The 15008-nt window shown below is 41.2% G+C and overlaps 1 protein-coding gene across 1 annotated transcript in view; it reads left to right on the top strand.

Annotated features, from left to right (window-relative positions):
• The window catches only part of LOC109921380 (aminopeptidase O (putative)), a 185230-nt gene that overhangs the window by 147593 nt on the left and 22629 nt on the right, over positions 1-15008 (top strand). Inside the window, exons 8-11 of the mRNA XM_048593426.1 lie at positions 1791-1893; positions 6299-6406; positions 7035-7078; positions 9015-9075. Of these exons, the coding sequence (XP_048449383.1) occupies positions 1791-1893; positions 6299-6406; positions 7035-7078; positions 9015-9075 (316 nt within the window). The remainder of the gene's footprint in view (positions 1-1790; positions 1894-6298; positions 6407-7034; positions 7079-9014; positions 9076-15008) is intronic.

The following is a 15008-nucleotide window of genomic DNA, read 5'->3' as shown; positions in this document are numbered from 1 at the left end:
CATACCTGGTCACCTATTCAAAAAAATTAAATCAAGTTGGTCAGACATGACTTCCTCTTAGCAAAATTATGCAGACTATTCTTGGTCAACCACTGCATCGCCAAGTGCATTTAATTCTGTTCCTCAGTATTGCTTCCAATGGTTTCCCCATCACTGAGGTTAGATTGACATTTCATGGTTTATCACTTGCTCACTATTTGAACAATGATATCATATTGGCTGTCCTCCAGTCCAATCGCACTGCTCCTGTTGAGAGAGAGAAATTGAAAATTATTCCCAGCGCCCCTGCTATTTCGTCCCTTGCCTCATGCAACAGCCTGGGATGCATTTCATCTGTCCCTGAAGACTTATCTGCTTTTAAGCTTGCTAGATCACTCAGAACTTCCTCTCTGTCTGTGTTAACTTCTTTAAGTATAATACAGTCCTGCGCCCTGATTTTTATATCCACATTGTATCTTTCACTAGTGAATGCTGACATGATGTATTCATTTAGAACTCTACCTCTATCCTCTGGGTCCAGACACAAATTGGCACAGTGGACCTTAATGGGCTTTATTCTTTCCCTAGTTGTCCTTGTTTCTCCTTGCACCTTCTGTACTCCTCTAAGGCTTCTGCTATTTTGAAACGTCAGTATCTGCCATGAGCCTTCCTTCATCTCTTTATCCAATCCTGTATATCCTTTGACAGTCACAGTTCACAGAATTTGTTGGTCCCACCCTTTTGTTTTTGGAAATTGTAGCCCTGTACTCTCCCTGTTTCCTCCTTGAATGTGTCCCACTGTTCTGACATATATGATTGGTTGCTACAGATACAGGGCACAATGTTGAAATTTACAAATGAGACAAAACTTGGAAATGTAGTCAATATTGAGGAAGATCATAAAACTATTCAAGAAGAGATGAACATGCTGCTGGTACAGGAAAGGAGCAGAACCTGAGGGTGCTTGTGCTCAAATCTTTGAAGGTTGCAGGACAGATTAATGAAACTGTTAATAAAGCATATTGGATTGTCGGCTTTATAAACTGAGGCAAAGACTCCAGAAAACAGCAAGTTATACCACATTTATATAAAACATTAGTTTGGCCCCCAGCTGGAATTTTGTGTCCAGTCTGGGCACCACACTTCAGGAAGATTATGGAGAGAGTATGGAAGAGATATACAAGTGAGGTTCCAGCAATGAAGGATCACTGTCATTTGGATAGATTTGCACCAGAAAAAGCTAAGAGGAGATTTGCTGTTTTTGAAATCATGAACTAATCGGATAGAGTTAATACAATGAAACAGTTTTGAATGTTAGAAGGCAGAAATCCCATATGTATAGATTTAATGTGATTGGTGAAAGAGGTGATACAAGGATTCTTTTTTGCATTGTGACCTTTAGATTTGTAATGCTCTGTCAGCTAAGGTGGTCTGAATGAAAATTTGATAAATATTTGAATTAGAAAAATGTTGAGCTGGCGAATGGGACTAACCAGATGGTTCTTTTAAAGAAGCAGTGTAGAACTGATGGGCCAAAGGTGGCCTCCTGTGCTATACCATTGTAAGATTCTAATAACTCATCCTAGAAAATTGTGTACAGCTTTTACAGAAGGGCCTTTTCATTTCCCACTGGACTTTGCAGGACTGGAAAATGCCTCCATGAGACTGCACAATCCAGCATTAGTCTCCCAGAATCACCGCAAATATGTGATGCTTACTCTAACTTTGCTAATGGCTTGCAGATTTCTGATAGAGAATTGATACCCTACTATATTTTGTGATGTTTTTATGGAATTGTTTTCATTTTACAGACCTAACAAACAGAATACTCGTGCAGTGAGTGACTCTGGGTCAACAATTGTCAAACATGGTCTAAATGCAGGAAAATTTTTTATGCAAGTCCATTATCTAAAGGTAAGAACTTTAATAAACATTAATTCTACCCAGCAATCTTATAGGTACTGACTTGAATGTATTCCATTTCAATTGATTGCAGAAACTTGCTCAAATTGCATCCTTCAGATAAGGATCATGATGATAGGTGTTAACAGATCTCCTGGCATCGACTTAGGCACTGGAAAAGACAACGGCAGAAACAGCCCTGTCGACCCTGCAAAGTCCTCCTCACTAACATCTGGGGGTTATGCCAAAATTGGGAGAGCTGTCTCACAGAATAGTAAAGCTACAGCCTGACATAGTTATACTCACAGCATCATACCTTACAAACAATGTCCCAGACACCACCATCACCATCCCTGGATATGTCCTGTCTCGCCAGCAGGACAGACCCAGCAGAGACGGCAGCACAGTAGTATACAGTCGGGAGGGTATTTTTCTAGGAGTCCTCAACATTGACTCCGTACCCCATGAAGTCTCATGGCTTCAGGTTAAACACGGGCAAGGAAACATCCTGCTGATTACCACATACTGTCCTCCCTCAGCTGATGAATCAGTACGTGTTGAACAACACTTAGAGGAAGTATTGAGGATGGCAAGGCCTCAAAATGTGCTCTGGGTGGAGGATTTCAATGTCCCCCACCAAGAGTGGTTCGGCAGCAGTACTACAGATCGGGCTGGTTGGGTACTAAAGGCCATAGCTGCTAGGCTGGGTCTGCGGCAGGTGGTGAGAGAACCAACAAGAGGGAAAAACATACTTGATCTCATCCTTACTAATCTGCCAGCTGCAGTTACATCTATCCATGGCAGTATCAGTGAGAGTGACCAGTGCACAGTCCTTGTGGAGACGAAGTCCCGCCTTCACTTTGAGAATAACTTCCATCATGTTGTGTGGCACTATCACCGTGCTAAATGGGACAGACTTCACACAGATCTGGAAACTCAAGGCTGGTCATCCATGAGGCGCTGTGGGCCATCAACAGCAGCAGAATTAAATTCCAGCACAATCTGTAACCTCATGGCCCGGTATATCCCCCACTCAACCGTTACCATCAAGCCAGGGGATCAACCCTGGTTCAGTGGAGAGTGCAGGAGGGCATGTCAGGAGCAGCACTAGGCATACCTGAAGATGAAGTATCAACCTGGTGAAGCCACCAAACAGGACTACTTGCACGCCAGACAGCAAAAGCAGCAAGTGATAGACAGAGTTAAGCAATCCCACAACCAACAGATCAGGTCTAAGCTGTGCAGTCCTGCCACATCCAGTCGTGAACGGTGGTGGACAATTAAACAACTCACTGGAGGAGGAGCATCCACAAATATCCCCATCCTCAATGATGGAAGAGCCTAGAACGTCAGTGCAAAAGATAAGGCTGAAGCTTTCGCAGCAATCTTCAGCCAGAAGCGTTGAGTAGATGATCCATCTCAGCCTCCTCCAGTGGTCCCCAACATTACAGATACCATTCTTCGGCCAATTCGATTCACTCCACGTGATATTAAGAAACGGTTGGAGACACTAGAGCAAAGGCTATGGGCCCTGACAACATTTCAGCAATAGTACTGAAGACTTGTGCTCCAGAACTTGTTGATCCCCTAGCCAGTCCAGTTACAACACTGGTATCTACCAACAATGTGGAAAATTGCCCAAGTATGTGCTGTACACACAAAGCAGGACAAATCCAACCCGGCCAATTACCACCCCATCAGTCTACTCTCGATCATCAGTAAAGTGATGGAAGGTGTCATCAACAGTGCTATCAAGCAGCGCCTGCTCAGAAATAACCTGCTGAGTGACACCCAGTTTGGGTTCTGCCAGGGCCACTCAGCTCCTGACCTCATTACAGCCTTGGTTCAAATATGGACAAAAGAGTTGAATTCCAGAGGTGAGGTGAGAGTGACAGCCCTTGATATCAAGTCTGCATTTGACCAAGTATGGCCTCAAGGAGCCCTAGCAAAACTGGAATCAATGGGTATCGGGGGCAAACTCTCTGGTGGTTGGAGTCATACCTGACACACAGGAAGATGGTCGTGGTTGTGGGAGGTCAATCATCTCAGCTCCAGGACGTCTCTGCAGGAGTTCCTCAGGGTAGTGTCCTTACCCCAACCATCTTCAGCTGCTTCATCAATGACCTTACCTCCATCATAAGGTCAGAAGTGGGGATGTTCGCCGATGATTATACAATGTTCAGTACCATTCTTGACTCCTCAGATACTGAAGCAGTCCATATTCATATGCAACAAGATCTGGACAATATCCAGGCTTGGGCTGACAAGTGGCAAGTGACATTTGCGCCACACAAATGCCAGGCTATGACCATCACCAATAAGAGACAATCTAACCACCGTCCCTTGACATCCAATGGTGTTTCCATCACTGAATGCCCCACTATCAACATCCTGAGGGTTACTATTGACTAGAAACTCAACTGAACTCACCACATTAACACAGTGGCTACAAGAGCAGGCCAGAAGCTAGGAATACTGCGGCGAGTAACTCATCTCCTAACTCCTCAAAGCCTGCCCACCATCTACAAGGCACAAATCAGGAGTGTGATGGAATACTCCCCACTTGCCTGGATGAGTGCAGTTCCAACAACACTCAAGAAGCTTGATACCATCCAGGTCAAAGCAGCCCACTTGGTTGGCACTATATCCACAAGCATGCATTCCCTCCACCACCGATGCTCAGTAGCAGCAGCATGTACTATCTACAAGATGCACTGCAGAAGTTCACCAAAGATCCTTAGACAGCACCTTCCAAACCTATGACCACTTCCACATAGAAGGACAAGGGCATCAGACATATGGAACGCCACCACCTCCAAGTTCCCCTCCAAGTCGCTCACCATCTTGACTTGGAAATATATCGCCATTCCTGGTCACTAGGCCAGAATCCTGCAATTCCCTCCCTAATAGCATTGTGGGTCAACCCACAGCAGGAAGACTGCAGCAGTTCAAGAAGACAGCTCACCACCACCTGTTCAAGGGGTACCAGGGATGGGTAAGAAATGCTGGCCAGCTAGCGATGCCCACATTCCACAAATGAATAGAGAGACAGAGGAGAAGATCACATTGAAGTCCTTTTCTGTGCTGACATCCATGTAAATTCACTTTCCAACATTGGATTGTTGAACTGCATCCCCCAAGAAAGTCTGGTTGTTGGATCAATTAAAATTTTTCATAGCTGTTATATAGGGGTATTGAGGGATATGGAACAAAACAAGTAAATGGAGTTAAGATCAGCCATAATCCTATTGAATTATGGCTCAGTGGGCTGAATGATCTACTTTGCTTTCCATTCAATTCAAAGTTGAATCCTAACTAGTGCACTCACTACAACCAAAGACACTGTCATCCATTGCACTTTCCCTATCAACACCTCTTTATAGCACAGATGTGTTTATGTTGCTCATATGTTATGTTGGAGTAACATACAGTACTGCTGTATTGCCTTCTATATGAGGAAGTGTTCTGTTGCATTTCAACCTTTGAAAGAAATTTTGACTTCATTGATTACTGTGCGGAATGTTATTTCACTTCACATATCGCTGAAAAGTTTGCCACATTTCTGTCATCTTTGATTAATATTTTGTTTCATTTGTTTATCATTCTACTTTCTTGTCTATTTTCTGCTTCCTATACAGTTTACCGTACGAAGGGACTTCAATTATGGGGTTATGTCAAACAGAAATATTTCAGTCATTTTTTTCTAGTGTAAATCTAGCATTGGGATTTGATTTTATTATTTTTGTACCTTTCAAATATCTTAGTTTTTATTAAAACACATTATTTGCATTGGCACATACGTTGACAATAATTACGTTTTTTTAAAGCATTTACGTATCTCAATGTTATCTGAAAGTGACCTTAGGGCAATGAAGAAGCTCTTGCTAAATCCTCAGATATTCCTTAGAATTATATCTATTTTGAATCTTCACACAAGTTGAAACATTTTCATGCTGAATTGTTTGAAATGCAGAATTAATACATTTATATTAACAAGGGAAGTGGACTAGATTAGAACAGATGTAAGATTTACTCATGCGGTTCTGAGGAAGGGTCACCGGACCCGAAACGTTAGCTCCGTTTGCTCCTTCACAGATGCTGCCAGACCTGCAGAGCTTTTCCAGCAACTTCGTTTTTGTTCAAGATTTACTCATGGTTTAGAGTGTATAGTGCTAAGAAGGTGTTAGTGGTCTTCTTTTGTTGCCAAAACAAAAAATGTAATTGTTCAGTCATTTGAGTGGAACTATATAGGGAAAGATGATAATCAAGATGGTGATCAGATTCTGTTTGATGTGCTGAAACCTTACTTGATGCTTAGGTAATAGGTATGCATACTACATGTCTTGAAGTTACAATCCTGTTATTGTCTATCACGATTAAGATTCTCTTTGATCTTACAATCATTTTTTGTTCAAAGGGTTATTTTGTCCTTCATTATCTTGAGAACAGAGTTGGACAAAAAGAATTTCTGAAGTTTTTCAGGTTATTTGTGGAGAGATTTCATGGACAACTGATACTTTCTCAGGTGTGTATGTTTTGTGAAAATTATTTATAAGTATGTTCTGCAGCACTCCAATTCTGTAACTGTGAGATATGGAATTAATAATCATTAAAGCACATGAATAATAACATTTTGTTTTATGTTTTACCCATGAGGACACTAGACACTTTTCCCTAATCTATTTTTAATGATGCTGTGAAGACAATTGGAAATTCCCTAATAGTTGGTGGAAGACTGTAGATGAAGTTCCCTATTTCTTCATTTATATGCAAGCAGCAATGTATTAATACAACTCTACATCAAAGCTTATATTGTGAAGGGCAAGTGAGCACAGATTTAAGCATGCTGAAATAAACTGTCTTCATAAAAACCAAAAGAACTGTGGATGCCGTAAATCAGAAACAAAAACAGAAGTTGCTGGAAAAGCTCAGCGGGTCAGGCAGCATCTGTGAAGAGAAAATCAGAGTTAACATTTTGGGTCCAGAGACCCTTCCTCAGAACTCAGAAGAATTTTTTCTTCACAGATGCTTCCAGACCTGCTGAGCTTTTCCAGCAACTTTTGTTTTTGTTTTTGTCTTAACAATAGTTCAGAAGTCTGTGTGTTGTTGGATTGTAATTCCTGTTGTCACAGCTGTTGTTATTTCAAAATTAGGATTTCCTGTACATGTTTATGGAGAACTTTTCAGAACTTAGAAGGTATGTAGAAAATGCATTTGATTTGCTCTGTTAAAACATGATGTTCACCATAAGGCTTTGGGAAGGGAGAAAATTGTACTTGGGGAATGACAGAAATTGAGGAAGAAGTTTCCATTATCATTGTAACGCCTTTTATTAATGTCCATTTATTGTTTAGCAAATTAATCTTTTCCATTACAAAATAATTTGAATACTTGTTTTGATATCTGCTCTGTATTTTCATAAGATTAAAGAATGAAACAGCACAAGAGGAGTATGGCCATGATGCCCATCTGTTTAGTTCCCACTGTTGCTCCTCCCCATAGTTCTTCAATTTTTCTCCTTCAACCATTTATCTAATTTCTTTTTCAAAGTTATTGTTGGGCCTGTTCCCATTACCTTTTCTGACAGTACATTCTAGAACAGCAAAACTTGCTATGTAAGACAATTTTTCTTCATGTTGCCTTAGTTTCTTTTGCTAATCAACTCTTAGGTCTGAGTCCTGTGGTTATGGACCCTTCTGCAATTGGAAACAGTTTCTTCTTGATTACTCTGTTAAAACGCTTTATGATTTTGAGTTGCTCAGTCAAATTCTTGTTAGATTTATTTGTTCTTTGGAGAGCAATTCCTGTTTCTCTATCCAACAATTTGTAGCCTTTCATCTCTGATAACATTTTCATAAATCCCTTCTGCAGCCTCCCTAAAGCCTCAATATATTTTATAAAGTGCAGTGTCCAAAACTGGCCACAATCTTCTTGGGCAGTATCTTTGTTTTTGTACACTGTATCAAACCTAGAATCCTGTACGCCTTTGAACAGTCTTCTAAACTAGTCTTGTCACATTCAAAGAACTGCCTACATAGATTGTCTGGTTTATCACTTTCTGCTTCCCCTTTAAAATTGTCCTAGTTAGTTCATGTGACGTCATCTCATTTTTCCTGCCAAAATTATTCATCTTTCTCTGCATTGTATAAACATATTTCACAGTGTATGTATTTTAGAAGTCTGCTATTATCCTTCTCACTGCCTACAACATTTCTGAGTTATGTGATACTTGCTAATTTGAAATTCTTAATTTGCAGAACTTGAAATTCTGCTATGATTTCCCAAGTTTAGGCCATTAATATATATCTAAAGGAACTGTGGCTCAATATACTGTCCAATTTTTTTGAATGTGCAGATGATTTGTTTAAGTGAATTGCTTTTAATTTCTTTTCATTGCTATGCTGCATGGTAACTTATATGCAAAAACTTACGAACAGCTGTGCAGTGATGACTTATCCATATTCATATTACCTGCAACGCTCCACTCCATAACTTCATCAAAACGTGCAATTAAGTTAGTTCATTCCAATAAAATTTCTCTTCAATAAATATGGGTTTTGTTCTGTACGGATCTGGAATGATCTGAAAGGAATAATTCTTGATTATGCGGTGAGTACCACCCATTGTGATAATCCCATGAAGACATAGTGGAAAAGTAAAAAGTAGGATCTAACAGGACTCAGACCTAAGGCTAAGCCCACCTAAGAGTCCTTGTTGAAACTTGAAGCCTATTCTTATAACCAGTGAATGGGTGTTGAGAATCTTGTTTTACTCTGAAAAACCCTTCTTGTTAGCCAAGAAGGTGGCCACCCCTGTGCATATTAGACCATGTAAGCCCCTTGGTAGCCAAGAAGGAGGCCACCCCCGTGCATATTAGACCATGTAAGCCCCTGAAGAACCCATACACTAAACGATACAGATGGCAGTGCACACAACTCTCTTCTTTTATCAACCCATAATTTTTGAAGTGCCTCTTAATTTTTTCTTGGATTATTGTCTGTCAACATTTGTCACCCGCTGAGTAGCCAGTTGTGTTAGATTGTATAAAGACTTCAGATATTTCTCTTACTTTTTAAAAAATATTTGTATGAATTGATATTTTGCTCAGGTTTCTCCTTTTAATTCATTCACAGTCAGGGATTGTCCATGGAAGTTATTTTTCAAAACTGGCTGGACGTGGCTGGAATACCAAAGGTAATTTCTCTTTTTTTCCATTGTAACATTAGCAGTATCTAATTTGCTTGTCTTTAGACTCATGCATACTGTGTTTTTAACTATCCTATTTTGCACACGTAGGTGTTTACCAAAGACTGAGTGCAAATCAATTCCTGAAAATTTATGTTTAAAAGGTTTTACCTAACAGGAATGTCTGTGAAATGTAAATTCAATTGCGCATGTTAGCTACTTTAGGATTTACTAACAGCTTTACAAAAGCAATCCTGCTTCAGACAAATTAATAAGTAATTATATAAAAATAGGAAGGCAGTAATAAGTTTGCATAATTATATCGCAAAAGGACACTGAGGCATTAGAGAAAGTGGAGTAATGATTACTAAAATATTACTGGATTTGAGAAGTCGCAATCATTTGAAAAGAAAATGAGAAGGCTGAAACTCTTTGCAGGAAAGAAAATTAGAGGAGATTTTTTTGCAATAATGAAGATGTTTGGACGTGAGACAGCTGTTTTATGTTATACTTGAGACCAGAACAGGGAAGAAGAAATATAAAATAACCACAAACACAAATAAAAACAGAGGAAGGATTTCTTTAAACAGGAATTGAATATGCAGCTTGCTGCCACTGGCTTAAGTAGTCAGTATTGATGCATTTTTGGGGGCTCGATGCTGACATGGAAGAAAAAGGGAATAGATTGATACGAGGTGGGAAAAGATAAGAGTATTAAATGTGACTTTTGTTAAGTATAAATACCATATGGATCAGTCAGTCAGAGAGCTATTTTCTGTGCTATAAATTCTGTGTACTTCTGAATGATAGTATTAATAATAATATTGTCAAAAACAACCAGGAAAGGAAAAAAAAATACAAATTCAGGGTATTCCTATTTACTCTTGCACATAATTGTAGTCTTTTAATGTGGTTATTTTAGATTTAGCAAAATTAAACATCCCTTTGACGTTTGCAAGCAAATGCAATTTTGGGATTAAGTTTGAACAAAATTTGATGCTGAAAAGAGATTAAGCAGTGTCATTATTTCAATAATGTGGCTGATTTATTCAGTTTCCTGCAATTTTCAGTGTAATTTGATTGTTGTGACAGTTCAAAATGGAACACTGGAGCAGGGTTTAGTTTCTCTTTGCATGGCAATCAGAGCGTCACAAGAGTTGCATGTCAGCAGTCTGAGTTGATGACTGATGTTGGCTGTGAGATCATCTTTTAAAATATTTTTGTTAAACAAGTATTAAACTTCAGAGGAATTTTTTTTCTTAGATTTGTGCAAGGAAATGTGTAGAATCAAAGAATCGAATGAGAGAATGATTGCAATATGGAAGGAGGACCTAGATTATGTACTTCCTCTCTGTAAAAGCCAACTTCTTGCCATTGTCCTTTTAATTCTGTGCTTAAATTTTGCTGACAAGTCCATTATGTGACAGTTACAAAGCATCTTTGGAAATCCATATGCATCACGTTAGCTCACAACACTCACCAACCCTCTCTGTTATCTCATTAAAACTGAATTCAATTGATTAAACACAATATGTACTTATAGCAGAGCATCTTTTGTTCATAGAATCCCTACAATGTGGAAACAGGCCCTTCGGCCCAACAAGTCCACACCGACCCACAGAGCGTCCCACCCAGACCCATCCCCCTATAACCCACCTAATCTACACATCCCTGAACACTACGGGCAATTTAGCATGGCCAATTCACCTAGCCTGCACATCTTTGGACTGTGGGAGGAAACTGGAGCACCTGGAGGAAACCCCCACAGACATAGGGAGAATGTGCAAACTCCACACAGACAATTGGCCGAGGGTGGAATCAAACCCTGGCGCTGTGAGGCAGCAGTGCCAGACCATGATGGCACCTAGTTTCCAGTCAGCATCGGGCCCTGGCTCCACAGGTGGAGGCCAAAAGGTCACCACACTGAAAGGCCCGTACGGGAGGAGGCTGTTGCGCCAGGTCAGGAGGTCGTCACACTAATGCTGGGAGGCTGCATGCCACGCTGGGAGGATGCCACTCTACACCAGGAGGCTACTGTGCCAGGCCAGGAGTCCTCGCCAGAGGCCAGGAGTCGTCGCTTGCCAGAGGCCAGGAATTGTCATCGTAGACTGGGGATCGTTGCTCCTCACCGGAGGTTGTGGAGGCCAGGAGTCATTGTCGAAAGCCGAGAGTCAAAGGGAAGAAAAGGAGAAGAAGAAGAAGAAAACACACATGGAGGAAAGAAAAAGAAAAAAGAAGGAGAAGGAGAAGAGGAGGTGGGGCAGACGAGTTCTGGCTGGGGCGTCCTACCCCACCACCAACTTGCAACATTTTAGTGAATTCAGCAGCTGACCTGTTTCAACACATAATGTAGTCTGTGTTTCGAGGACTTGATGGGTACGCTGAGCATAATGACATTTTCGTCTATTGTCATACTGAAAGTGAACTCAAAGCCTACATACTTGTCTGCAACAATTGCAAATGCTGTAGATCCTGCAAACATACAGAAACCCAGAGTCTGTAAGAATCAACATGTATTGTTCTGTGTCACTTCAGCCCTGACATCACTGAACTGTCTGCTTCCCCATGCACTCTGACAAAAGGGAATTGACTTTATTACATAAACAAGCTGTACATGCTTAAACAACATGTTGTCAGTAATTTGCGTAAATGCCTGTTTCAATCCTGAAAAAACTACCCAGAAAGTCATGGATGCAAGTCTAGTTGGCTTAAATGCAGTTCTTGTACGAAAAGACAAAGCAGAACCCATAAATCATAAAGACAACAAACAGATCGCTAACACCTGTAGAACAATGTGATTCTCACACAGTGAGAAGCACTCTCAATTGCCTGGATTATCTTCCATACAAATAGAGGTGAAAATGTAGGTAAGTTTGAAGTGATAACAGATCATTGACCGCTGGTAAACTTGTTCAATAAATCACATAGTAAACCACTTGAATAGAGCTTTTGATACTCAATAAGAGTATGAGTTGACTATAAACCAGGCAAGCTGAACCTTTTGCAACATCTGGTCAGTCCAGCTAATCGTGAGAAAGGTGTTCCTGGACAACAACTGGAGAAGCCCAAACACAATATAAACGTCATTAACCAATGGCCTAGTATATTATCACGAAACTATTAATCCATAAACTCAACTAATGTTCTGGGGACCTGAGTACAAATCTTGCAATAGTAGATTTTTAAATTCAATTTGAAGAAAATCTGGAAATACAGATCTTCTGATGACCATTGTTAACTGTTGGAAAAACCCACCTGGATCACTAATGTCCTACAGGGAAGGAAATCTGCTATCCTCACCTGGCCGGGCCTACATGTGACTCCAGAGCCACATCAATGTGATTGACTCTCAACTACCTCCTGAAATGGCCACTCAGCTGTATCAATCGCTACAAAGTATCAAGAAAGAAATGAAACCAGATGGACCACCTAGCATTGATCTAGTGGTGTGAATTTGGAATTTGGAATGACCTACCAGAGGAAGTGATGAAGGCTGGTACAATTACAACATTTAAAAGGTATCTGGATGGGTACATGAAAGCAAATGCTGGCAAATGGGACTTGTTTAATTTAGGATGTCTGATTAGCGTAGATTAGTTGGGGTAAAGGGTCTGTTTCCGTGCTGTACAGCTCTGACTCTATATTCATCTGATGAATCAGTACTCCATCAAGTTGAAAAACAGTTGGAGGAAGAACTGAGGGTTACAAGGGCACAGGTTGTATTCTGGATGGGAAATTTCAATGTCCACCACCAAGATTGGCTCAACACCAGCACTTCTGTTCAAGTCGGTTGGGACATAGCTGTTAGACTGGGTCTGCGGCAAATGGTGAGGTAAGCAACAAGAGTGAGAAACATACTTGACCTTGTCCTTAGCAATCTGCTGACTGCAGATGCATCTATTCATGAAGGTAAGAGTGACCACCACACAGAGACAAAATCCATACTCTGCATTGTGTTGAGTGGTATCACTGTGCTAAATGGGGCAGAATTCGAACAGATCCAGCAACTCAATACTGGGCATCCACGAGGTGCTGCGGGCCATCAACAGCAGCAGAATCATACTCCAGGACATTCATGGTCTGGTGTAGTCCCCACTCAATCATTGCGTTTGAATCAACCATGATTCAGTTGAGCGTGCAGAAGGGCATGCCAGGAACAGCACCAGGAATACCTAAAAATGAGTTGTCAACTTTGTGGAACTATCAAACATGACTACTTGCATGCCAAACAGCATAAGCAGCATATGATAGATAGAGCTAAGTGATCGCACAGTCAACGGATCAGATCAGAGCTCTGCAGTCCTGCCACATCCAGTCGTGAATAGTGGTGGACAATTAAACAACTCAGTTGAAGATGCGGCTCCAAAAGTACCCTTGTTCTCAATGATGGAAGAGCCCAGCACATCAGTGCAAAAGATAAGGCTGAAGCTTTCACAGTATTCATCAGCCAGAAATTTCAAGTAGATGAGCCACCTCAGCCTGTTTCAGTGGTCTTGACATCAGATACCAACTTTTAGCCACTTAGATTCAGTCTGCGTAATATCAGGAAACGGTTGGATACATTGGATACTGCAAAGGCTATGGGTCCTGACAACATTCTGGCAATAGTATTGTAGACTTGTGCTCCAGAACCTGCTGCTCTACTTGCCAATCTATTCCAGTATGGTTACAACACTGGCATCTGCCCAATAATGTGGAAAATTGCCCAGGCATATCCTGTACACAAAAAGCAGATCAAATCCAACCCGGCCAATTACTGTCCCATCAATTTACTTTCAATCATCAGTAAAGTAATAGGGGGAATCATCAGCGGTGTTATCAAGCAGCACCTGCTCAGCAACACCCAGTTTTGGGTTCCACTAGTGCCACTCAGCTCCTGACCTTATTACAGCCTTGTTCAAATATGGACAAAGGAGCTGAATTCCAGAAGTGCAGTGAGAGTGACAGCGCTTGACATCAGGCAGCATTCAACCAAGTCTGGCATCAAGGAGCCCTAGCACAGCTGTAATCAGTTGGAATCAAGAGGCAAACTCTCCACTGGCTATAGTCACAACAGGCACATATAAAAATGGTTGCAGTTGTTGGAGGTCATTCACCTCAACTCCAGGACATTCCTGTAGGAGTTCATCAGGGTGGTGTCCTGGGCCCAATCATTTTTCAGCTGCTTCATCAGTGACCTTCCCTCCATCATAAGGTCAAAAGTAGGGATATTTGCCAATGATTGCACAATGTTCAGCACAATTCGCAACTCCTCAGATACTGAAGCAGTTCATGTTCAAATGCAACAAGATCTGGACTATTTCTAGGTTTGGGCTGACAACTATCAAGTAATATTCGCACTGCACAAATGCCAGGCAACGAACATCTTCAACAAGAGACAATCTAACCACTGCCCGTTGACATTCAGTGGCATTACCATCACTGAATCCGTCCCTCTCAATATCCTGGGGTTACCATGTGACCAGAAACTCCAATAGACTTGCCATGTAAATAATGTGGCAGATAACTCCCCTCCTGATTCCCCAAAGCCTGTTCGCCATCTACAAGGCATAAATCAGGTGTATGAAGGAATATTCCCCACATTCTGGATGTGTGAAGTTCGAACAACACTTAAGAAGCTTGACCATATCCAGGACCAAGTAACCCCTTTGTCTGGCACCACATCCATTAGCATCCACTCCCTCCACCGATGCTCAGTTGCAGCAGTGTGTACTATCTGCAAGATGCATTGCAGAAATTCGCCAAAGATTGTGAGATAGCATCTTCCAAACCCATGGCAACCACCATCTAGAAGGACAAGGGTAACAGATACATGAGAACGCCAATATCTGCAAGTTCCTCTCCAAGTCACTCACCATCCTGACTGGGAAATATATTAGCGTTCCTTCTCTGTTGCTGAGTCAAAATAGAATCATGGTGTCATAGAGATATACAGCATGGAA

The sequence above is a fragment of the Rhincodon typus genome, chromosome 3, assembly GCF_021869965.1.
Source record: "Rhincodon typus isolate 14 chromosome 3, sRhiTyp1.1, whole genome shotgun sequence".
NCBI classification, from domain to species: domain Eukaryota; kingdom Metazoa; phylum Chordata; class Chondrichthyes; order Orectolobiformes; family Rhincodontidae; genus Rhincodon; species Rhincodon typus.
Note: the sequence above shows the minus strand (reverse complement) of the source record. Positions and strands in the feature narration are given on the sequence as shown.